General features: G+C 37.2%; 1 protein-coding gene across 10 annotated transcripts in view; it reads right to left on the reverse strand.

Annotated features, from left to right (window-relative positions):
• Nucleotides 1–27111, reverse strand: part of LOC132327725 (calcium-dependent secretion activator 2) — a 296530-nt gene that overhangs the window by 131936 nt on the left and 137483 nt on the right. For all 10 annotated transcript variants that reach the window (XM_059847194.1, XM_059847193.1, XM_059847195.1 and 7 more), the window contains exon 8: nucleotides 17674–17813. In XM_059847194.1, the coding sequence (XP_059703177.1) occupies nucleotides 17674–17813 (140 nt within the window). The remainder of the gene's footprint in view (nucleotides 1–17673; nucleotides 17814–27111) is intronic.

The raw sequence follows: 27111 nt of genomic DNA on the forward strand, positions 1-27111 counted from the left end.
ATTAAAAAAAAATTACAATGAATATTTTTAGTGTTACTCATAATTATTGTTCAAATCTGAGATTGAGATTTTTTTAATCTCTTTCCCCAAACAGAATTTTACATGTGTGTGTGTGTGTGTCTGTGTGTATGTATGTGTGTTTGTATCTATTTATTAATGTATACAAAAGAACTCATTTCCTGCTATAGCTCAGTCAAGTATTAGAGGATAGAGCAGTTACTGTGTCCTGGAAACATATAAGAATAGCTGCCTCCACTCTTCAAATATTTTATTTACCACAATATTATAACAGAATTTATTGGAATTTACAGAACTAAATTTTTAACTAGGCTTGAATAACTCCCACACTAAATAGTTTAAAACCTTCTTCCAAAGTGGACCTTGCATATACGAGAAAAACTTAATGTTTATAGGTACTAAGAAACTACACTTTGAAACTTCTAAAATTAACATGCAGTTCCTTTACCTGTACTGGCCAGGAAAACATGCACTTTTTTCAGTTGTAATCACTTTCACAAGACAATATAAACAATCAAAAGTGAGATTAATTTAGCTGCATTATGATCATACTCACATCTTCTTCCTTGATTTAACCATGCTGCCCTCCTGTGGATGTCAGGACATGTATAACGCCACGGCCCAGACTAAAAGAGTCTGGTTCAAATCGATCCCTGTTACCTGGTTCTGACAGACTTGAAGAGGAAAGAAAATGCTACTGTGTAATCACAAAAAGTGGTTGAATTAAACTTCAAGGCAAGGAGTGTGAAACTTATATTTCAAGTAGTTTTGAAATGAGTATTTTAAATTAGCAGAATTCCTTATTGTTCTACAAATCATGAATCTGTGGGAGCACAGTGCCATACATATTAATAAAACATTTATTCTCAAATTAGGGGGAGAACATTCATTGCATAGTGATGAGTTACTTCGTCTGCTGAAGTGCCAACACAGTTGAACACATACATTATAAAGATTATCCAACAACTCAAAAAGCATCAGTATTTGGTAAACCAAAAAATGCTAATTAGTTAATCTTTTTTGCCTGGTGCAGAGATACTACACACATCTCTAGGAGGTAAAAAATATGTTACATCTTCAATGAAAAATATAAAAGATGGTTTGGAACAGAAGAATCTAAAATTAGGGGAGGTCTATTATCAATTATTCAGAGAAATTCTCTCAGGCAAAAAAAAATCCTTTTTTTATCACTTACATTTACATAAAATCTCTGTTATTATAAGGTGCGTTAATAATCAATAGGAAATTAAGATTATGCACTAAAATGCTTATATAATTTGAATTAGTCAATCTCATCAATACTCAAGAAATGTCAAATTTATTAAATCACTGGCTTAAAACAGAACAGTGCAAAACAGATTCCTAAACCCCCAGAGTACAACTGCTGGAGTGGCTCAGGACTGTTGCTTTTTTTCCAGACTAAATTTGTAAATGCTGACGAACTATGCCTTAAGTCTCAATGATAAAAAATGCTTTAAATTAACTTTCTCTCTGAAGAAAGACTAGAATTTTTAAAAGTTACAGAATGTAGTGTTATTTTCTGAAGCTAAAATACATTAGGAAGTAATCACTTTAAAAAAAAAATCTTCTTTAACTCAGAAAAAAAAACTGAAATGTTAAATTTAAATCAAGCCACTCTGACAAAATATTTTTTATATTGTTGAAAATACTGTGATATAAATGAGAAGTCTCAGAAATGTGGAAAAAATGTAAGAAATTCTTTTGGACCAAACTAGACAAGACAAGACAGTTTAGTCATATGCCATTTTGTGCCAATTAGCAAAGTTGCTGACATGCCATATCAATAAAAAACAAATGACCTAAGCAGTGGGACTAATTAAATGAAATAAGGTAATTAAAAGCTTCTCAATATATAATAAAAATATGGCTGAAAATGTTCTATAACGTTGTCATTTTATTTTCCCATTATCTGCTTCTCTGCCGAGTTTTAATCAGTATATCTATATGCATAAAATATAGTGTCCAGATGTTAATGTGTTGATGGCAAGAATCAGGTGTTCAATTAAAATATATTGAGTGTGCAAGGAAAAAAACCAAGCCTTCCATTAAGGAGAGTATATACAGCTCAATTAAAAATGAATGTAACATTTGTGATTAAGTTGAACACTCGCATTCTATAATGACAATAAAGTTTTACATTACATGATTACTTTATTAACTTAATCACCCAATTCTAATCTAAGGATCACAGTTATTTTCTGTTTGAAAATGGATCCATTGTTCTCACTATACAAAACAATGGTAAAGCTGTATTTACAGAAATTGTTGGTTTCCCTTCTCTGAAGCTTTTTTTTATTTTCATCAGTAATGAATAAAAACCCCCAATTGTAATGCATGTACTATTTGTAGAGATCTTAGCCTAGCAAGTGCTCCCAGCTACTGGCAATATTTGCAATATTTAATACCTGTCCCAGATGTGTTGCTTGCACAACTCCAAGACTTTAAACCAGATGAAAAAGGTTAGAAATCTACAGACATTCAGCTTTACAAAAGAGAATTGCTGTCAGCTATCCAGCTTTGAGGGGAGTATATTTTTAGGCACACTTCTCTACAGCAACACTGCTGAAAACTGAGCCAAGTTTCTTACTCTCTTTCATTTGGTCTATGACATAGTGCATTCTGCTCAAGAACCTAAAATAATCTCAAAATTTAAATCAGCACTTAAAATCCCAAATGTAATAAGCCATGATAAAAATGCTAACTTCTAAGCCACTGATTTACTGAGCAAGGGCAATCTAGTTGTGTATTTAGGACAAGGTACACTTCTCTCATCACAACCACATTGATTTTCATCTTTGGAAAAAACTATGAAGAAAAGAAGACGACAGTTTTGGGCTGGCAATCTTCTAACATTATCAGAGAAGCTCTCCATGTGGAAGAAAAGGGGAGCTGGTCTGACCCCAATGGAGACTAAGCAGTGGAACTCAAACCTACCCCTACCAGAACAATTCCCCTGCCAATTTGTCCCCAGATTAGTCCACACAAACAGCAGCATGAAAGGCAGTCTTAGAGGTCTTTGCTGTCCATTGCTCCAAAGACAAACCATGCACAGGATTTAAATACACGTGCAGGAATTAACATACATGCATTTGTCTTGAGACCCCACCCAGAGCACTGAGTCCAGCCCCTGGGCCACCAACACAAGGAAAAGGACCTGCTGGAGTGAATCCAGAGGAGGGTCACAAAGATGCTCAGGGGTATGGAGCACCACTCCTAAGAAGAAAGGCTGAGAGATTTGGGGTTGTTCAGCCTGGAGAAGAGAAAGCTTTGAGGAGACCTCAGAGCAGCTTTCCAGAACCTAAAGGGAACCTACAAGAAAAGAGGAGAGGGACTTTCTGCAAGGGCATGTAGTGACAGGACAAGAGGGAAAGTCTTTAGGCCAAAGGAGGGCACTTTTAGATTAGATAGTAAGAAGAAATTCTTTCCTGTGAGGGTGGTGAGACACTGGAAAAGATTGCCAAGAGAAGTTGTGGATGCCCCATCCCCGGAGGCATTCAAGGCCAGATTAGATGGGGCTTTGAGCAACATTGCTGAGCAGACAAAGATGGGATTAAATTGAATCAGGTTTGTAATTCACAAAAAAGACCATTTGTAGTGTGGGATAAGTTGTTCTCTATAGCTTTTATTTAAATAAAAAGACCAAGAGAGCTAATAGTGCATAACTCTGTATGAAAGCATCACTACACTGATGACATGACAGAAACTGTCAGCCTTCCAAGGTGATGCCTATTTGGGGATGAGACATACTCAAGTCCCCTGACAAAACAGTACAGTATTGATCTGCCAACACAATTGTGTAACAGGACATGGACTATTTAAAGGGAGCTAGCTATGACAAACACAATATTTGAACAAAACAAGAGTAGTACAGGACCATGGGGCTTTGCTATTATGAGAGAAATAAATGCAATACTTTAATAATTGAAATTATACTACTGTGGAGAAAAAACAAAACCAACAAAGCACTTCATTGAATTTACCAAAAGTTACCTCTGCCTTTACATTCAGTATTGCATTAGAATTATTTTTGCCCACAAAGAATAGTGTATTATGAATTGAAATCCACCCTCAGACCCGCGGTAGCACAACTGACCCTACAGTTTCTGAGGCAGCATTCTGACACAGAAGGTGGATTAGACTGGTCACATACTTTTAGTTTCTGAAAATAATTTTGCAGCCATAACTACCTCGGATTTTGTAAAGGCTTATATTCCAAAAGACAAAAATTAGGTGAATTTTACCTTCCTAGAAGTAACAGATGGGCAGGACAAGACAGAAGGACATAAGAGGTAGGTGGCATGCCCCATCCTTGCAGTTAATAGGACTGGCACCTTCAGTATAGAAATAATGCCAGGCCAGGCCAGACCACATGCGGTGTCAATGTATGTCAGCTGAAAATAACTCTCTCTTAAATTTGATGTCACAGCTGAATGTATGGTATCAAGAAACAACTCAGATCACCTGATGAGAAAGGCTCATAAATAAACTGCATCTTTCATCTGCATGATATTTGTGACATACTTATTTGTAGTAGAATAAAGCAATACAAACAAAATCTGAAACAATTATTTAAATGACGACTGGCCCTGCAGGCTAGTAAAATAAGAATATTGCTTAGATGACTATGTACAGCATAATGTTATGAATACTGTAATCAGTTATGTCTCCATTACTACAGACTCATGCATGTAAGGGAAGTTTCTAGACAAGCTTCAAAAGAAACTTAGATGGCAAAAAGTTAAACATTTTAATCTGAAATAAATACAAAGTATAATACAAAATAACACATAGAGTCTACCATATGTAATTCTGGAATAATTTATGAAGCAGGAATACTTGCATGTGATTTCATTCTAATGATGCTGTCAGCATATTTTGGGTGCATTTACAAAGCAGCAAATTCAAGTAAAACTGAAAGTCAGATTTTGCTCTGAATGATGCTTTTCCAAAACTATGGGAGCTGTGTAACAATAGCATGAAGAAATTTCAGCAGAAGCCAGCCTGAACTTTCCAGTCAGACCAGCGACTCCTCAAATACGCTGTAGAGTTACTGTGAAGTTCCTGATATCTGAACTTATTACTGTAAATTGTAGAACATTTCTGATATGATAAATTTCTTCATCATTTATTGTATTAAAAATAAGTAGTCTACTCTATGCTTTCACTCTCGTAAGACCAGTGATGCATAGTCAAAAAAAAATGTCCTGCCTATATTTCAACTCACGTCCATGAAATTACTCAGATCATCATCTTCCCTGTGAGGACCTAATAAGGCATGCATTTTTTGCTACAGCATGACAACAATTAATTTTTTAATACTACCTTCAATCTACATAGCACTGACTGGTCAGCCCATCTAGTCTACTTACTTGGTAGAAAAAACACATGCAAGTGAAATTTTAAAGTTATTACTGAGTGTTTTAGAAAAAAAATCCCAGTTACAAATCAAAGTTTTTTCTCAATTTGTCCCCTACAATTTAATGAACTTAAGGTCTATTTGCAGTAAAATATTAGTGGATCATTTCACCTTAAAAATTACCAATAGCTTTGCTATTTTTAATGAAAATAGAAAAAAACCCCAATTTTTGCACATTAATAACTTTCCAAAGTTCTGATTTGAGCATTTCCAATAACAGGCAAAACTCTTTGGATTGAATTCTTTATATTTTTTTTCAAATCCAGTAAAGCAAGTATTTACAAGCACAAATGCAAAATTTCAGACAGCATGTATTCATGTACTTCCAGGACTGAAGCCTTAATGGAACCCTTGACATGGGCATCAGCTGAAGATGCTCCCCAGTTTGGCCCAGTCCCTTTCAGGTACTTAAATCAAGTACCTAAAGAAAACAGGATTTATCTACATTGGTTAATTAGTCTGAGTAAGGAGTGTGCTTATGAAGAAAACCCCCTCATTGCCCCGAAGTTGCAGCAGTTCATGCAGCAGAATTGAGCCATGGCAGGTGAACCAGACTCCTCTTGCATTAAACAAAATCAGCTGTGGTGCTCAGCTAGTGTACCTCACATATTCCAGCCACTAAGGTGCTGTAAGCCAAGGACAAGACAGGACAGAGATTGAACTACATCACCAGAAATGCATATCAGGTGATTATCAGATCCCCAGCAACCACTGAGTCTCTGTACAGATCTATTTGGGGACACTTCACACTTGGCTCCCTTTGTAGTCAAGAAGACAGATGCCAAACAGGTCTTCCAGATTTATCTCTTTGTATTGGGTAACACAATTTTGGTAGCCATCAGTGGCTAAAAATCCTTCTTAGGTGCCTCAGACAAGCCCAATTTACTGCTCTTTGAACAATTAATTCTTTAATTCTTCTCTCTCCATGGTTTATCACATGCAATTAGTCTTCCTGGTGCAGGGCTGAATCTCACCCCACTGTTGCAACAAGTGGCTGCTGCTAGAAGGGACTCAGTTGACCAGGCTCTCTCAGCAGTGATACTGCAGTCAAATTTGCCCACATGGAGAAGACATGAATTTGGGGTCAGTCCCATAAACTATGATGACAAGTCCTAAGTGATGCTGCAGCACAGCTCATCACCATCTTTATGGCCTGGAAATGATCTCTTTTGTGATGAGCTGAGAATTGCTGCCAAAGGTTTTCTCACTAATTTTTTTCCTAACACATGCACACAGACCAAGAAGTTGACATGGGAAGAGATTTAAAGTTAAGAATGGCAAACTAAAAATGGACAGTAAAAACTAGAAAAGTCTAGCTGTTCTGTGGGTCACTGAGATGTCTGGTCATAGGTTCTGAGATATTACATAACAAGAGGAAAGGAATTGGAATTTATATGTGAATTCAAGGCACCAATAAGGTCAACCATAAGAGATAATCCATGGCAAAAGAAGAAGAGTTTAGGACACGGTGAAAATATGAATAACTGCATTAAAGAAGGCAGAGAAGAGAACAAAGTACAAAACACAGAATGCAGGAAATGGACAAGTACCAGCATGACTACTCACCCCAACTGCTTATTTTGTGAGGTTGAATAAGGACTTTAGCCAAGCTGAGCCAAAGAAGGATTTGACACACATGCAGTACTGATCATGGGGATTTTCTATACCTAATCAATTATGCATACTCCATCCTAGTGAAGGCAAGGAGATATTGAACAAGTGTTGCTACAGTTATGATCTAAAGAATATATTTTTACAACTGAACCTGCATCACTGCCCATCAGAGCTGAAGAAAACTCATCTTAACATTTCAGAAGCATGGAGTTTTAAGGTGAAATATAAAAAAAGAAACACCCTATGTGAACAGTTGTAACAATTTCTTAATGTGAGGGTAGAATCACAATTTAACTATAACATGTTAACTATAACATATTAATAAAACCAGATTATTTAATCTATTCTCAGTTATTTTGCTTCATTTTTAAAGAAGTTGTGAGCAAAGGCAAACCAAAATTTTTCATAGGAAAATAAATATTTTAAGTTTTACAATCAACCCTGCCTAACCCATAGATATTTTCCACATAAAGTCTGTTGTGATTAAGCTAAGTGAGTTTGGATCTAAATTTACATCTCAGCTTTTACAAATATTTCAGATTAATTTCTATGGAAGAAATGAAGAATGACACCTTAATTAGTAATGCTTCCCTTGGTAATTAGGATTCTCTTGGCTTCTTTCAGCAATTAAAGTGGCAGTGGCATATCGTTAAGATCTTCAGATTCCCTGTGCCTCCTCAGAAGCAATTACTGTGTGAAGCACTGAAAATCAGGCTCATAGCTATAATCTGTTCTCTAAGGATCTAACAGCAGGATAAACACTTTTGCTTCTTCCTTCCATAGTAATTTTGCATTAATCCATTATCATTATCCAATCAATCATTAATGTAATTTTAATATGTCATTTTTCATGAAGTTCAATTTAATTTTTAAAAAGTAACTGATTATAGTAAATTGATTTTGCAAAAGTGTGTAACAGTAAAATCATTTAAGTGAAGACAGTTATCACATTAGCACTTTTCTCCATGGCAAGATGCTAACATTCATTTAGCACAATGAAATACCAGCATTAAGCACAAAGCAGCATTACAGAAAATACTCACATGAGACACCTTGGTATAATAATAGTAACACCTTCATACAGCACTAAAAGTGCAGCTTAGAACATACATAGGAAATGTTGACCTTGATATATGCACGTTCTTTTATGAATGTTAAAATGAGGACAGGTTTGCCAGAATTTAGCAAGATAAGACAATTACATCTACATGAAGGACATTTTTGACCCTCTGACAAAATAAACAAAAAATATACACCACTGCTTTTGAACCCAGTTTAATTGTTTATTAATTATGAGCCAAAATTTGACCAATATTTCTGCAGAAACATAAATCCACTAGCTTAGTTTTTAATTTTTTTTTACTTTCTCAGTAGTCTCATTCCAAATGTTGGAAGGCCTTGAAATACTCGGGTTTACTCTGTGCTGGGATTTATGAGTTTTATCTTGCAGAAAGGGATACTCATGTGCTTGTCTTCAGGGTCTCAGCATCTTGGATCTTCAGAGTCAGCAACTGTCTGTGATTTGCTCTTGAAAAGAAAGGTTATCCCCTCTTCATAGGTTTTCTTGAAAAGCTCTTACAGTTTCAATGGAATCATGTTAACTTCATGCTGTAGTTTACTTGCAGATCAACCATGCCAGTCTTTTCCAGCAGATGAAGTATTATGAAGTATTATTCAAAGAAGTATTCTGAAGTTTGCAGCCAGGATATTTTCACAGCAGTTCGATATATATCCTTCTTCAGGATTTTTCACTGAGTAAAGAAAATATGCTCTACATGTAGATTTGTGGTGTGGATGTTAGATGACACTTTGGCACACCTTGATGTAAAGTAAAGGGTAGGCATTCCGGAATATGCAGTGGTAGTTGCTGGGCTACATACTTCAGGTGTTGATTGCATTTTTTTACCAACCCCACATTTTTTCTTCAGAAGTCCACTTTGAAATTCAAACAAAGCCTATTTCATCAGCCACACAACATATCTTCCATGAATGGTAAAAACCTTGCATTAATAAAGTTTGCTTTAGCACTAGAGAGCCACCTACACCTACAGTGCTTGTCTTGATCAAACCTGAGATTGTCAGGCTAGGTCTAGACTGAACATGGAATGGGGAATGAAACTTTTTAGGTCACACCTCTTTTGTCTTTGAAGTCAAATAAACTTAGCTGAAACTCTAATACTTCTTTATGCCTTCCTGTCAGAAATTACAATGAAATCTTTTGCCCAGTGTCTCAAAAGTATACAGCAAGTAAATACACGGTCACATTGTCCATGCATTGAGTCTGAACATGAGCCAACTCTAACTCAGAAGTGTGGTGAACATGTCAGTGACACCAAGAGTTCTGTAGTGCAGGTACTGGCATCACTGTGCCAATGCTTGGGTTTGTGTTGGGTTTTGGCCAACTATTATGTCTCCATATCTCTGCTACCAAAGTCCCAAGACCTCTTCAATTAGAGTAAAAGAAATCTCCACCTCCATTTTGCTTCATAAATAAGTTTCTTTATGAGACAATTCCATTTGGAAATATACACTTTTGTTCATTTTCTGTATTCCAGACATTTCCATTACCTTATAGAGCACTCTTTGGAAAAGAGCTCCTCAGTGTGAGTAGATGAGAATGAGGTTCTTTGGATGACTTGGGCACTAGAGGCCAGCTAGACTGAGCAAACATTGTTGCATCTCATTTGCCAGTAACAGGACAGTCAAGAAAAACTGCACACAATATAAAATCATGGTGAGAGGGAGCAACTAAGTTTTACTTAGACCCAGCTGGGATGAATACACACAATTCTTGTGATGGGATCATGTTGCAGCAGATGCAAGATGATCCCATGCATCGCACACTGCAGACTGCTGCAATCCACAGCAAGATTTCACAAGGCAACAACTTTGACAAACAGGAATCAGGAATATTTTTGTTATTTTGTTAGTGAATCAAGAACACATCTTTACTTTGTGGTAATCGTCCCTTTCCTACAGATGAGGAAGACTGGCTGAGGATTATCTTTTCACAGAACAGTTTCAAATGGCACAAAGCTAGTAGAAAAATCTCCCATTTGTATATGGATTGCTGGTCATCTCAAAAAAATGCTGGCAGTGGGCAATCTCTCAAGCATTTTTAGAAATATTTACCTTCTAAATTTATTTGAGGCGAATTAGGAGTAATTGTAGTAGAAATGACAAAGATACTAACTGCTGTTCTGAGTGCAATATATAGAGAGAAAAGTTTACCTTCCTGCCTCCAGTGCATTTTTTCTGTTTTTCAATTGCCAGTGTCTTAGCACTAATAAGCCAAAGTGTGAAGGTACTCCACCCTACCTAGTAGTTGCTTTGAGAAAACTCAGAGAATGCTTACACAGCCTAAACACCTAAATTTTTTGGCTGCTACAGTGAGGCCATATGATTTAATGATCAGAAAAGAACTGCAAACTGTCTGATATCATGTAAAGCTTGCAAAATTCAAACAAACTCAACAGCTTCCATCTGACTTTTCCTATGCTTCCTGGTCTTGAATTCACAAACAAAAAAAAAGCATTCTACCAAAGGACAAAGGAGAAGTTTGCTCTTTGAGGCAGTAGCTGAAGCCATTACTTTGCTAACCCTTTTCTAAGAAGAAATGCAACAGCAGCAAACAGAAAGCTAGATGGTGCTACTACGCTGACTTTTATGATTACAACCAGATATGCAGCACACAAACTTGGAAAAATGAATCAAATACTATAAAGGGATCCAGAAGTGTTTTTATACGTAGATGAAGAAATGCTGCAAAGAGGTAAGTATTTGAGTATTTTAACATTTGGTTCAGGAAATTAGGCTACATTGATAAGAAATGAAAAAGCGAAACTAATCTCGGGTAATCCGCTCTTGCTTTTAAAAGAGAAAAACATTAAGGAGAAACATATTTTCAGGAACTGTTGAAAAGTAATACATAAAGTTTTATCTCACAGAATGTAGTACTAATTGAAGAAGTCTATGCTTCATATTACCATATAATATGAAGCATTAGTAAGGATTTTCTAAGATGTTGGAAACATCTTAAGTATTATTAGGTTTTTAACACTTTCCTTCACTTTGAAGTAATTCTGCACCCATTCATTTAAGAAAAATTAAACCTGAAGTTTTAAATTAGCAAAAAATTCTTTCTATTTCATTTTTTTACTGTTGGTAAAACAACTTTTTAAGTTATTCTGACATATTTGTATGTTTTGGCTCAGAGACTAAGGTCTGATGCATTTCAAATTATGAAGGCTTATCTGTGACAGGGATCTTGCAGCACTTGCTAAGAGAAGTGTGATTGTATTCCTGACATCTTTATCTGTACAAGTAACCCAGAGCTGCAATAGAGTAATTTCAATGTATTCACCTTGCATATTTTTCTGAAATAATGAAAGCGGGAGCAGATCTCATCTTCGGATCAAACCCAGATTACACATCTTTAAGTTGCAAAGGTAATTCTCTTTCTCATCCTGCCCTTCTTTGCCAGGTGATCCCAGACAAACAGCCGTAAGAGCTGGCACCACCCTCATTCTGGCTGGCTTCAGTGCCCCCGTGGCTCTTCTCAGCTGAGTTATGAGCTCAGCAGCAGCAATGACTGAGGTTTATCCAGGTGACAGGCACACACAACAGCCCCACCACTGAGAAGCCAGCAGACCCCAGTGCCATGCTCAGCTTTATCACCAAATTGCATGTGACCTTGGGTGATCTCTGTTTATTCCTGTGTTTCATTTCACTCAGCTGCAAACCAGATTATACTCATCTTCCTCTCTAAGGATGTGTGACAACTGTCATAGATGAGAGAGGAAAATATTACTTATCTTCTAATTCTACATCTTAGAAGACTGCTAACCAGATCATTTGTCTCACAGATTTCCTTTAGCTCTGAAACTGTAGCAGCAGGAGGAGAAATGTGATTCTTCAGTCACATTCAGGAATCAATACCTATATTTACTTTTTATAAATGCTCTCCTAAGAACATCTCGGCCAATTTCAAGTGCAAAAGAGAAAAAATAATTAAAACATTAGCAAATTAATGGTAATCTTTATATTCTCAAAACACAATTATAAACAAATCTTTATTATCATTATCTTTTATTATAAACAGATTCTTTATTATTATGGAGACTACAATTTAAAGAAGTCACCAAAATGCTTTCTTTATAGATGAGAGGCAGAGAGAAAATTCTAAGTGCTTGTAGAATGTTTACTCCAAATACAAAAGTTTAAGAAATTAAATGTATATCATTTCCATATGCAACCTGTCATAGCAGAAATCAGAACAGAACATAAATGAATGAATTTTGCCCTTCAAATCATGGAAAAATTTCAGGGCAAGACCGAGGCTGAAATGTTTTACTTTGGAAGTCAAACCCAAATAGTATCACTTAGTAATATTGTTCTGTTCAGGCTGTTTAATTAGTAAGAGTTTCATTTTTATTCATTATTTTTATTCATTTTATTCATTATTTATTTCCCTTTTTTTTTTTTTTTTTTTGTGGTAAGAGCACTGAGCATTACTAAACCTTTTAAAACAAGCTTTAAAAAAACATCTCAGCATTCCTTTTTTATTCCTAGATTGGAAGAAACAGAATAATACCTTTTAGTAACCACTAGGCTATGCTAAGATACAACTCAATCTACTTTTAAAAATAATGCATGATTTAAATGCACGCAGATGTGCAAAGGCACACCAAAAACCACCCATGCATTAGAGAAGATATTTAGAGTAACCCACATATCTTGAGTCAATTAACCTGTCCTGCTGGGGTTTTAAACCCTAATATAATTATGAATTAAGGAGATCCAACTGAGCCTTCCTGAAGCAAACAGTACCTACCTAATGCTGCTATTGTAACTCAACAGAAATAAAGAGGCTTTTAGCATTTTATAGAGGAAGTTTTTACCTCAAATTTGACTTCTTTCCTCGGATGATTTGTTTTAGATTCAAGATTGCAACAGAAAAAAATATATTACAAATGTTAAAAAATCTTTTGTATGGATGTTTGCTTTACTAAGTAAAGGAGATTTTAAAATATCTGGTATGCACTCATAATTATAGACAGGGGAAAGGTTAAAACATCCTGTGAGAAAGTAAATACAATACAAATTATGAGAAGGAATCTGGAATATCATGAATTGAGGATAATTGGAACTGTTCTACACATCCCCATTAATGAGTGATATTTACCTTGTCACGACTCAGATTAGCTGTGAATGCTTTGCCATGTAATGTATTGACAAGATTCAGATACAAAAGGATAATTATCTATCAGTCAAGTGAATTCCCACTTTGAGAGCCTTTCATGCAAAAATAAAAATAAAAATGTAAAATAAACAATAAGATTATGTTTACTGTAAGATGTATAATAGTCTTCCATTTTTTAAAGCATGTAAGAGATTACATTGAAAAAACATGAATTGTTTCATTATTAATATCTTTTTAAAGTCAAATTAGTGGAGTAACACTAGATTGACTGTATGAAGTGTCCATAAAAATAAACCTCTTTTTTAGAAAAGTACAAATGAACTGCAATTGAGATTCTCAGTAGTGTTGAGTCATAAAGATTTTTATTTCTTGCCCTTAGAAAGCTTACAATTCATAATAAAAAATCCCAACTTTATACTCTAATTTAAAGTATAATTTTTGGTTATGACTATGGAAATCAAAGTGAGAACATGACTTGAAGGTGCTGCAGTCCAGAATACTATTTGTGACTTTAGTACAAGACAGTACAATTTGTAGAATTGAATACTCTTGAAGCATAAATGCAGGACAAGTTTTGAAGTCTTCCAGCACATCCCCTGTGTTTGTAAGTAAAGTCAGTCTTAAAAAGGAGAAAATTTTCTCAAGAGATAAAATTGAAAACCACCATTATATTTGGCCTGTGGGTTTTGCCAACCCTGCAGAACCTGAAGTATTTGGTTTCCATATTTAAAAAACCTGTCCAGGTTTTTTAAATCCACAGTTTCCATATTTAAAAAACCTGTCTCTTACTGTAATTATCCTAGATAGAGTATTAATCTACTAAAACCCATCCTTTTGCAACTGGCTGTAGGATAAAATTTAAATTCAATTCTGAATAAATTTTGAGACTCTCATCTGAAAAAACATCATGTGATGCCAACAGATTGCCATCTTTTCCTATGAGAGACAACAAATCTTGTATGCTAGTTTGTTAACTCTGACATACAGAAAATGTAAGTTGTCTAGTTCAAACACTGGTTAAGGATAAGGCATGAGGTGCCTCTGAAAAATACAATGAAGAATTAGAACTTAGCTGGGTTGAACACGCTAACTACACTAGAAGTCTGTTATAAAGGTTGTAAAATTCAACTAGCTGATATGACGGAATTCCAGGAGAAAGGATGATTACATTCTGTCATCCTTTTATATCTGTTCCTTTTGTGTACTCTATGGCCCTGTACTTAAATATATGACAACATTCTAATAATAAAAAAAAATAAAATAAAATAGACAAAAATATCCCTGTAATTTTCACTTTTCAGGATAGCAGCAGCTGCCTTTGAGCTCTTCAGCACTTTATCCTGTGGTCTCCTTCAGTATGTTTTACGCAAACCCTACTTTACAGAGAGACTTGAATTTCCATATTGTGCAGGTTTTCCAGGGAACTGCAAATCCTGGCACTGTTATAACCCTGCTCAGCAGAGCACAAGCCTTTGGCTGAGCAAAGTGACAGTGCTTCCACTCCTGCAGCTCCTCCAGAGGGTGGGAACCTTTTCTACCAGATGATTCCCTAGATTCACCTTCATATGTGTATGATCCTGGGAGGTGGCACTGTTTTCCCTCAAAAACAGTACCCTCCTGAAAACAGAACAATTGAAATACTAAATGTTTTAGGCTTCAGATATTAATTTTTAGGATATTTGGACTTGAACAGCACAATGAATATTTAAAGCCCCATTTCCACTGACTTCAGCCAATAGCTGCTAGTGGCGTGCAGTTCTATGAAATCAGATTCCAGTTTATCAAACTGGGCACAGGAAACAACATACCATCAGTTGCTACAGGTGGAAACATCTCAGTCTCTTACAAGGAAGTCCTTCTGTGCAGCACAAATAGGGAAAAAAGCCAGTTTCTTTCAAGCAACCCTCAACTATTTTAACTGCAAAATATTCCTTTGCCTTTCTGATGACACTGCCCATCATCCATCACTGTTTCCAGTCTCTTCACAAATGCAGATTTCCCTGATAACACAGCATCAGCTCAGAACCAGAGCAGCTTTAATGTGCATATTGAAGCAGATGGGAATTCCTCTTGAAAAAACAGCAAATGACCACTTCACACTTATACTTACCCAGGAAGTCAAGAGAAGGCTGCAGGAAGTGCCTGGATGATGGCTCTTCATAACATTAATAGTTCCTGACTGTACACACTAACAATTCTGCTTGCAGGTGTTCTTTTCCCTCCGTATAAATAGCCTTTTCCTTCCTCTCACTGCAGCTCCAGTGTTTCCTACAGTATCTCATCACTCTCTTCAATGGTTACTGAAGGAATTATTAAGTTTTTATTTCATTTCACATATGTTAATGGGGGAGAAGTCCACACATCCGCTGGTGGCCTAACTTTCCTTAACAAGTGTCTAGGTAATAATCATTATAGCTAATAACTATAAAGAGAAGGAAATGATGACTGACCTAGAGCATTTTTGGTGGGAAGAACTACAGTATCTGCCTGAAGAGTAGTCACAGCAATGACTCTAAAGTAAAATGTAGAAGTAAATCACAGTGCCAGGAGATGAGTATTCAAAATCAATCTGAGGAAGCAACCATCAGCAGAAGACAAAAGGGATAATAGTTGAACTAAATTATCGACAACAATATCTGATTGGGTTCTTTAATGGTCAGACAAGACTATTGATATAAACCAGTATGGAAAACTGAATTGGGGAGGTTGGGAAGACCCTCTGAAGACCCCAGAAGAACAGCTCCTTGCCAAGACAGCCTCTGAGGAAACACAGGAGCATGGTGAGAGGAAACATTGGAGCTTTCTCCTTGTTGCTCAATCCAGTTGCACGTTACACTCTAACTGGGATTGCAGACAGCATGACCCCAACATTATCAGTGACCTGATCAAAAATGGGAACTTCTCCTAGTCATTGCTTGGGACAGGTCCATGGCAGCACAACACCCCTGATGTGTTTAGGGTGGAAGTTTGCAACTGAACCAGGTCATGTGCAGATGAACCTGTTGGACATCATTCTTAGCTGATGTGCTTCAAGTCAGCCTGCCTCCGTGGCTGCCTTTTGACAAGGCTGCTGAAGAGGGTGGGCAGCAAGCACCGTGCCCCCCTGCACCCTGCACTACTGCAGCAGCTGAACACCCTCCAGCAGCAGGAAACTGCATCCACACTACTGGGCTGGATCTAGACAAAGATGTGCCACAGCAGCAAACCATTTCACAGGTGTTTGGTGAGTGCAAATGAATGGGGCAGAAGGGGGAACTCACACGAGAGCATCATGCTTTAGTACAAACACTTATCTCTGCTCTCTACTCAAACTTATTCATTGTCACCCAAGTCTTCTTGCTTTCTCCTGCTACATTATCCCATTTCCCTTATGTATTTGTTGCCCTGCTTTGAAGTTTTCTCATCTCAGCTCCAGTCTCCAAGTGCAGTAGCTCCAGGCCCCCACTGACTCCATGATTGGTTTCCCTCCCTTTCCTCAGAGTTCCTGGTCACCAGCCACAGGTCTCCATGCAACAAATCCCATTGTTACAGTCCTAATCATTTGTGTCTAAGTTTCACCAAACCAAAATGAGGGATACCTGCAAAATTTGAGCCTAACTGATTAACACTCTGGCAAAACTTAAGTCAGTTTGGTTGTTTTTTTAAAGGAAGCATAATGCACAGGAAACTTTGGCAATTACTGCCTGTGTACAATGGGCAGAATACAAACAGGAGGAGACTAAACAGAAACCTATATAGCATGGACAGTACATTGATTCTTTTGATTGCTTTATAACAAAAGACACAAACTTGCTTACTGTCAGCAATACCACCTGTTTTTGCAGGTGGGCTGAAGAATAGTGGCAGCAGTTGATTAAAGGAGCTATCTTTATGAATAATCTATTCCACATAGTTTCAGTGTTAGACAGAAAAACATCCTTAAACTAGCATTCATACATAAATTTTTTTCAAGAGAAAGACATACAGCAGACAGAGAAAGGAAGGGGAGACTATGTGGCAAATACCACTTTATTCAGGTTAAGAATTAATCCTATTTTAATGGAAAAATATGTTTCTCCTAAATATTTTTTTAAAAGTGCCATAAATTGTAACATTCAAAACCAGTATCTTAATGAGACTGTGCTCTTAGTTCTGCATTTCAGACGAAGCTCGTCATCTGTAATTACACATCACTGAACATCTGAAATGAATGTCATTCCTGACTAGTCCAAACTTTCTGTATAAAATGAAGATATAACACAATACCAATACCATACTATAGGAAATGTTTCAGACATTTATAATGTTTTCCAAACGTTATGATTTTAGATACTTTGTTAAATATTTTTTAGATACTTTGTTAAAACACAAGCACAGTGAGACAAAACAATAGAATAGCGACAGCCAGGAAATGGACACTTACCCACAGTGCTTCATGTGAGGTGGCTTATCCATCCTCACCGCCAGTTTAATTTTCAGGTCGCTGTCCTGGCTGTTTTTGGGAACTATCATTTTATGCAGATCAGGAGACTTTGGGCTATTGGACGTTGGATACAACACAACCTGCAAGTCATGAAAAGAAAAACTTCAGCAAGTTGATTAAAAAAGCAGCTTGTAGTCTTTAATGGAAACATCTAAGCAGTGAAGACTCTTGTTGCATCTCCTCCAATACAAAAGATGACTAAAAAATATTTTCTAAATCTAATAAACGAGCAGACTCAATCTCATTGTAACAGACCAATTTCAAAAATTAACTCCTTCCTTCTCTTTCAAATGGGTATTTTCATATTATGAGTAAATAAAATTTCCTCCTGTTACTACATTTTGAATTACCTTTTTTTTTAAAGGAACAGTTGGCATTTCAAAAGGGTCATGTACAATTAAATAGGAGCTTAAACTTTTACATTATTCAGTGCTCTGCTGGAAACCCTTTTGAAGCCATTTGCTGGAGCGTTATGCAACGGATCAGCCCTCAGTAGTGGCATTGCTTGAAAGAAGATAACCAAAGTGTATGTCGTGTTACTGTCTCCAATTTTTGATCAACAGCATTAATAAAAGTCAATTTTAGTAAAAAACCACAGAAATTGTAGATGAATCCCAAAGCACCTTTGCTGCAAATTGAATGTAATAGATGTAAGATACTATGTCCAATTCACATGTGATATGACACAAACCTTTTGTGTAATCCACAGTAATAGACATAAAAACTCTCAAACCATTGAATTTTAAATATTTAATTTTTAAAACATTTATATAAATTTCTTGAAACTTTTATTAACAAATAATTTTAGATTAGTGTAAGTCACAATAAATAAACTATTATTGTTATTAGTATTGTTAAAAATTTTAATATTAGTATTGGTAAATATTTATTTACCGTCCAAAAGAGGTATCCATTTATAGTCAGTAAAATTAAAAATTACTGCTTCATCAAATTCTTACCCAAAGTGACATGTTCAGCAGTTAAATGCTGCTGAAACATAATTTCCTTTCATTTTTATTATAAGCACTGCTTTTGAATCTGGACTCTGAAGTATTCTAAAGTATTAGAATTTAGACTCTAAAGTATTCTAAACATACTACTTGGGAGACTTTCATAACATTCAGTGAGTTCTGAATTACAACTACCATGAATTACCATTACTATTTCAAAAGTAACAACACTCTAAAAAGCATCATTCTTTACATCTTCCATTTCTTGAAAAATAAAAAATGAAACATTATGCTAACCATGAAGATAATTTCCTACACACAGTACTTTTGTCATATATAAAAAATGCAATATATAGTCCTCTGTGTTATTACGAAGGATAAATTAGGGATTTGAGCAAAACTGTCCAAGCAAGTATAAATCTAACAGATGTTATTAGCCAAAAATATTACAATAGGGTCATTCAGATCTAACCATCTGAAAGATGGTCTAAGTAGAAGGCCTTCAGTTCCTCATCTCAGTATTTTGCAGAAGCATATTCTGTTAAGATCAGGAGATCCAGTCAAGCAGAGGAACATGATGCATCACTCCTATTCAAATATGCAACCTTTGTAAAACCAGTGGAAGAATTAAACTGTCAGATCTACTGAGTACATTCAGTACCTTTTAAAGAGACAGCAGAAGAATCAGTACATTCTGATTTTAGCAAACCAGGTTACTTTTTCTTCTTTTTTTGCAAATACACAGAAACCACTACTTATAACAGAGTTATTCCTTCTTTCTGTTTTTCATTCTGAGTAAAAGGCATTCCTTAAATAACATTTAAAAACATTATGAGCATGGAAACCTTTGCATTCTGATGTATCAAGGGGGAAATTATTTTTAGTTTATTTATCCCTTTAACTGCAAGATTATATAAGCAGAATTATTATACATTCCTTGCATTTAATCACTAGGCATTCACACAGGACTGTAGGTGATGCAAAGAATTTTTCCTCTTCTACAGTCTGCAGTTCCTGTTGTCCTGTAAGAGCTTATTCCAGCTCATGCATCTCAAGTGACATTTTTCTCCTGTCAACTTCCTGAGTTTTTAGAATGCTGATGAAAATAAAAGTAGACAAGAGTATGATTAATTTATATCTGTGGAAGCGACAATTCCTTTTCTGAATTTTAAAAGGAGTATTATGGAGCTTCAATTTCAAAGCTCTCACAAAGAACAAGTATCTGTCAGACTATTTGAGTATGCACTGTGCTGGGTTTGTATTATATTTTGTCATGCCTTCCAGCTTTAAACAACAAGAGCTCGAAAGAACTTTGTAATCAAACTTTTGTTACACAAAAACACACACAAAGCATTTGACAAGCATTAATTATCTTCGCAAAAACCTTCATTCTAATATTGCCCTTAAGGGCATTGAGAGCTACTGTGTACCACAGCATCAGGTGGCTGCAAGATGCAAGCTCCCACAAAATCACTGAAACCAAAACACTTGGCAAGTTCTCCTCGATAAGAAAAATAACAAATTGCTGAAATTTCTATTAAAAGCGTTCTCTCCACTATGGAACACTGCAGTTTCAGGTCATTGCCATTGTCCGTGGAGAAACTTCCCAAGGTTATTCTGTCTCAGATTTCCTTAAGGATTTAAATCTTCTGGTTGTTTCATAATCTACTTTAAAAAATGAAATGGTATCAACTCAAATGTCTTCTCTGGCAGATATAAGAATCACCTAGAGGATACCCTCACTGTGCCTGGAACTTTTATAAACTTAATAGAATTCCTACTGAATCATGTATTTCTGTACTACACCACGTATTTCTGAAGTTTATTTTATTTTATTTTGATTTATTTTATTGTTCATATACCTGTGGATATCACCATGGTAGTTTATTCAGCAACAGCACAGAGCATTATGAGTTTTTAGTATAGGAAAGTATTTACCATAATTATACTAATAGGTAATCAACATTAAAAAGTATAATGAACTATTAATGACTACAAAGCTACATAGCAAACATAGCTGCTGTGCATTGCATTGCTTCAACTCATTTAAGGCAAATTAGTAGTATCAGAACCGCGTGGGTTGAGATAATTCAGTAAATTTAATCATCTCATAATCATTAAAAAATACTTGTTCCAATTATATCTAGCATTACATTTCCTCAGAAGACACTGTAACTGAAAAAGGGCCGAGTTCACTTTGTAGCCCTCCTCATCTGGATGAAAAATAAACACAAAAATTTTAAATATTACAGAGCATCACTTTTAGGCATTTGTGGAAAGTGATATTCTCAAAATATTGTTTCTTAGTTGTAAATGACTGGAAGTGTTTCTCTCTTGACCTTAAAAGTTGACAGGTAGAAAGACATTGAAGCTAATATCACTTGACAACTAAACCACCATTTTGTGATTCCATTATTTATTTAGGTTCCCAGCTGGATCACAATAAAAGAATTTAAATTAAGTACTCCTGAGCCAAACAGTCAATCCAGACAAGCAACTATTAATTCTATTTTTGGCACATTGATCACATGTTCTTTTAAAGGTATGAAAGAAAGGTTGAATTGTCCAAAGTACTCTAAAAGCTTGAACAAACAAAACTGGGGGAATTCCTGCTTTCTCAGAGAAGATAACTGAGCAAAAGATTCCAAGTCAAAAGCACTGTGCTGAAGTATCTCCTACTGGTACTCCCACGTTGAGATAAAGCTATCAAGCTAACTATTCGTGGCTGCAGTTGTCCTGTTGTCAAAAAAATATGCAGCCTTCAAAAGAGACTCACAAAGGCAAGAGGCAAACAGAATAGCAAGACCTCGAGAAAAATCAAGAGTCAAGATATTATCTACATTGTCCCCCACCTGACTGACACCTGTGGCTGCGCGTCAGCCAACTTCTGTCCTCACATTCTGGATGCTGCCAGTCCCCTACTTCCACCAAACTCCATGATATTCAACAGCTGAACCCAAGTGATGGAGTTACCCACACTTCTGACCCAAGTATTTGAGATGAGAAAGACTTTTCAAGTAGGGATGATCTAAGACACAGTTTGAGATCTTAGACTCTGGGCACCAGACCATGACAATCACGGTAATTCTGAGCCGACCATACTGAGTTTTGGCTCATTGTCACAAGCAAAAGAGTTTAAAGTGAAGAAGATCTGCATCTTAATGCCCTGGCTGAAGAGGCAGGTGATGTTTAGCATGCTATTACAGAAAATCGTTATCTTGCCTTCAGTAGAGACAGAACTGTTAAAAAAAAGAAAGACGCAGTCTTCCACAGTCTTCTCTTCATAAAGCAGCTTGGGTCATGGACAGAAAGCAAACCAAACCTCAGCCTAGCCCCATCCCCAGGGATGCTACTGTTGCATGGGGCTGCCCTGCTGTCTCCCAACCCTGCCCTGTGCCCTGATACGCCAGGGAGTTGCTCCTGCTTCTGGCATCCAGCTTCCTATCCTTTCTTCAAACTCCATAGTCTCCAACAGGAAAGCCAGAAAATTTTCTGAGACAGAATTTCTCATGCCTGAAGTGCTCCTTCAGAACACAAATGGCCCCAGCCTCACTTACGGGACATCTTGTTTTGAAAGAAAAGTTTACTGACTCTTCTCAAGATATCTTCCATCCTTACTTGGAAGTTTGGAGCTGTTCTGTGCTGTCACAGCCCCTTTCCCAAAGACTGGCTAATGCCAGAAAGCCAGAAGCTTCTGTTAGTGTGACAAGAAGCTCAGTCGAATGCCCCAGCAGCAGCCTGCCAAGCACAGCACTGCACTCACTTTCCCTGATCATTAAGTCATGACACCCTGCTACCAGGAGGATGAAGAAAAAGAAGATAAAGAAGAGACACAAGAAACTAGAGGTAAAAAGGGGAAAAGGAGACGTCTCCCTTGAGAGTAATTCCCTTACAAAAGTTATCACCTTGGGAACCCCTAAGGAATGGGTTAAAAAGAGGTCGGTCACTGAGGGAGTTTATGAGGTTTCTATGCAAGCTCCATCATCTCACCTATTGAGTGATCTCTTGCTTTTTGGCTATGATTGCATTATGGCTGAAACATCAAGACAAGGCTTTGGGTAACAGGTGGTTAAAAAGAAACAAAAACCAACAGAGAAATTGAATAGGCCCAGAGTGAGAGAGCTGTCTAGAATAATGCTGATGAAAAACAACTGGGTAGACTTCACAATTTATACAATCAACCTCTGTTGGTGGTGCTGGCTGAACACTAACCCTAACAGCCCTTAGCAATTGATGAAAGTAGTCTTTGAGTCCTTCCCAAAGAGCCTCTCCCCCACATCTAAGAGAGACAAGGCCTGAATGCAAAGTATCTCAAGCATTTTCAATGAGAGACACTCTCAAAGAAGCTACTGAGAACCTCCCTGTTAGAATGGAAACAATAACACTCAGACATCACAGAGTGCTGACAGGCAAACTGCTTGGGGAGCAAGAGACAAAGCGGGAGTGGAAGCAATCTCTTATAATTTTCCTAACTTAAAAAAGAAAGAACTCAGGCCTGAGAAACTGCAGTAATTTCAAAGAGTGATGGAGAAACACAATCCCCAGCATGGCAGGCTTTAAATTAACAGTCACAGAATGAAACTGTCTCTGCTCAGGGGCTCTTTGAATGTGGCTCAGAAGATAAACAACATGCCCAGTGCAGTCAACATTCAGAAACCCATCAATCCTGTGAGTATAGGTACCTAGCCAGTACTGCAATTTCATAATTTTAAATCAAACACAGAGTAACATCACTAAAGGAAAAAAACCCAAAGAGCATAGCTGCACAGCTAATTATTGCTGGTTGCAGCTGACTGTGACAAGCAGGCTGTGAGACAATAGTTCTCTTTTAATTGAATAGTCAGAGCAACAAGGCTGAAATATTCTTATATTTAAAAAGCATCAGCGATCAAACACCACCTGCTGCTCTCACATTGTATCCACATGTGTGCTAAGCACGCACAAGGGCTGTCACTTTGAATTACTTACTAGGTCTGAACATCTTTATACACAAGGTTCTGAACAAGCAGAAGTGGTGTCAGATCCCTGCGTTTCAGAAAACACCAGGCTGATTTTTTCAGAAGTAGTTACACCAAACTCTGAAGGCTTTTTCACACTTTCTCAGCTGTTGCTCATACAAATGCAAACATCAATTCCACCTTCCATATGCACCTACAAAAATTATTCAAGTGGCCAGATCAGTATCAGTCACATAAAATCTGTATCACAAATTTCAAAGATACTTGACTAAAGTAACTTCTTAACATTTCCTCATTAGAATAAGTTTAGTTTCAAAGATGCAGCCTGCTTCCCTTTCTAGAATTTAAAGTCAGGGGTTCAATTCACTGCATGTAGAGGTCTGCACAAACAGACACACACCACTCCAAAAGCTCATGCTCTGCAGAACCCAAATCCAAAGAGCATCCTTTCCACTTTCCTGCAGCACACATCTCTGGAATAAAGGTTAAGATTTATTTTTGTTTGAAAGTGGTCAGCAGGAAACCAGAAGACTATCCTGCAGCAAGCAAAATATTCTCTTGGGATTAACAACTGGATTTATTGGTATTTTTGGAGGAAGACAGCCATATCAGACAAGGGACATAGGAATTATTACTTCCTTTCAGTTAACCACGTCTTAAAGGCTTTGAAGGGAAAAGATGTTAAGTACAGACATCAGCCCTTCTATCACTTGGTGCTGACCTGGTGGCTTCCACAGCAGAGGTTAAGGCTGAGTTTTCAAACATGGAGTATAAAAAGCTGCAAGTATGCTCTGTCCTCTCCACTGAAAGCACTGGCCTGCATCCCCTCTGCTCCCCCATGAGCTAACTACTTCTGGAAATAAGTGGTGTCTTCCCTGCAAATGAGGGGGCTGCTGATATCAGGGTCTACATCTTCAGTTCATAAGAGACATCACCATCCACTGATGGGTTCAATGGAAATACCTTCTCCTCTGCAGCACTGGGGACACCTTTGCTTGCTCCATATTTCGTACCTTAGATCTCTTTTCCTAAAAAAATGACCCCGTGGTGGCAGAAGAAACCCTTTGGTATGTGATGGAAGTTCAAAATTCAAATCATGTAACTTGATGCTGCTTTCTATTTCTAATTATAGATTAAACAGAACAAAACCTTCAGGATAACTGCAAGGTATTGGAAATGCAAGCTGCAGTAATGTAGAAAAGCGGTATCAGGTCAAGACACACACTTTTAAGAAAGTATTTGACAGATGAAAATTAATGTCCACAGTAAGCCTACCTCAGAAGGGGTAGGTTTGAGTTGAATTATTAAGCACAGGAAAAATACCAGTAGGAAATAACTTTAGACCTTTTCCAAGGATAAGAAACCTAGCTGGATCAGATGGACTCCTGCAAGTCACTGCATAGTAATGATCATGCAAAAAGTTGCCAAACTTTATAAAAATTAACCTTATCCAGTGGGATCCCGCATATTTTCAAATGCTGCTTAAATCTCTCAGACCTGAAAACAAAGACATCACCAACAAAAGAAGAGCTTGAAAGCTAAAATGTGTACCACAAGAGTACATAGTACTGCAAATTATTTTGTAAAAATTCTGTCAAATCTTCTCCCAGTCTCCCCTGAAGCTAGCAACCACCTCTCACAAATACTCTGGCTAAACCACAGAAGTAAGTTGGAAGATTTATTTTTCTCCTGAATTAAGGATCTAACCCCATGAGCTGGAAGTTGTCTGACAGCAATCACAGGTTTTACCAGACCTGGGAGGTGCAGAAGGACAGACACCCAAACAGGCTACTGCACAGCCACCATGCCCTTTTTGTGTTATTTTTCACTGCAATGGACCATGGGCATGTACATAGGCATTGTGGGAGGTTTAGCTTTTACTGACTTATCTTTCTCAGAAGGTGTTCTTTGGCAAGGATGTGGATATTTTTGGTAAATCAGGAGTGTATTATAAAATAGAAAAGCAGTATCCAGGCATCCCTTGGATACTCCTTTTTAGCTATTCCCAATCTCAGCACAAGCTTTAATGCAAGGGGGAAAAAAGGTGATGGCCTTTATACTTTTTCACAAGGGGGGAAAAAAACAGCAAAAAGAAATTATTTTAATAGGCTTATTCTGGTACAAACTGCAAAATCTCAGAGCATCTGATAAAAGCAAGCAGATTCTCTCTCAAAGAATACCAGGAAAGTAAGACTCAGAAACAGATGATTGCTCTTCCCTGCCTCATGTTTTAGAGATCTTGCTTTGTCTCTGGGAAAGCTGGGTCAGACTCCAAAAACAGGGCACTGAGGTCACTGTCCCCTCTTAATTACCTGTTGGTTTTTTTTTTTTTCTCTTTCCCCTCACCCCTCCGAACAAAGACACTTTCTTTAAACTGCTTTGACCAGATGACAAACACAGATGTGTCAGAAGGCAGTCAGGAGTGTGCAGGGAGAGGAAAGAGTAAAAAACCTGCTGACCAATCATCTGTGGCCACAGGACACAAGTAAGGAAAAAGCTATTCAATATTTTACATTTAAAATTTATTTATTATTTAAAATTAAATTTGAAATCTTTTTAACTTCCTGTCCTAGAAACTTAGACAAGCTGCAGTGTAAGAAAGCAGGCCAAGGCTGGTACCTGAACTTTGGCTATTTGAGGTTGCAGAAACAGAGAATTTTGCTAAAACCTGTGATACTTAGCCTCTTTATACTGATGATGCTTCTTTTCTTCTCCTTGGCAATGAGTATGCTGGCTACTGTTCACAACAGCCACACAGCCCCTCCTCCCCTGTCCTTCACCTTGGCACTTAACTTCCCGTTTGCTTCTTTGAAAGGACTGTGCAAGAGCCAAAACTTCTCTGTGTTTAGTAACACCATGCAGTTCCTGCAATTTCACCCTTTCAGTGTTTCTTTTATTGTTCTGCATCCAGACATTGGTGACTGGTTTGCTCAGCTGCACACCTGTGGCACCTCTGTGCCTGTCACACTGCCTGCCTGGTTCTTGCCAGGGTTTTACCCCCACGGGAACCTTCCCCATGCAGACCCCACCTACACCTTGACCAAGTGACCTTGGAAGCCCCTAAGAAAGACATGAGATGAGACAAGAGGTAATCCTGAAGATACAGCCCTGACCTTAGCAAGTGACACAATGCATGGGACAACGTGTCTTAGCATAACCACCTGTACAGAGGACACAAAGTGCAGAAAAGCCTTGCCCTTTCCAAAGAGCTTGCTTGCTTGAATGAGAAACAACCAGGACTCTGATTGTAGAACTAAGCATTAAAATGTGAGCTATATTCCATGTGCTATGTGTCAGAGGGGAAAATTTCAACAGGAGAAGAGAGGGAGATTTCCAGAGCCTCTATGCCTCATTTACCCTACCCTCTTCCTTCTATGACACATTGCACTCTCTAGCTCTTGATTTTGGCCTAAGAAGGATAAATTTCCAGAATTTGCAGAGTAGTCTGAGCTGGAAGGGACCCAGAAGAA

The sequence above is a fragment of the Haemorhous mexicanus genome, chromosome 5 (genome assembly GCF_027477595.1).
Source record: "Haemorhous mexicanus isolate bHaeMex1 chromosome 5, bHaeMex1.pri, whole genome shotgun sequence".
Lineage (NCBI taxonomy): Eukaryota > Metazoa > Chordata > Aves > Passeriformes > Fringillidae > Haemorhous > Haemorhous mexicanus.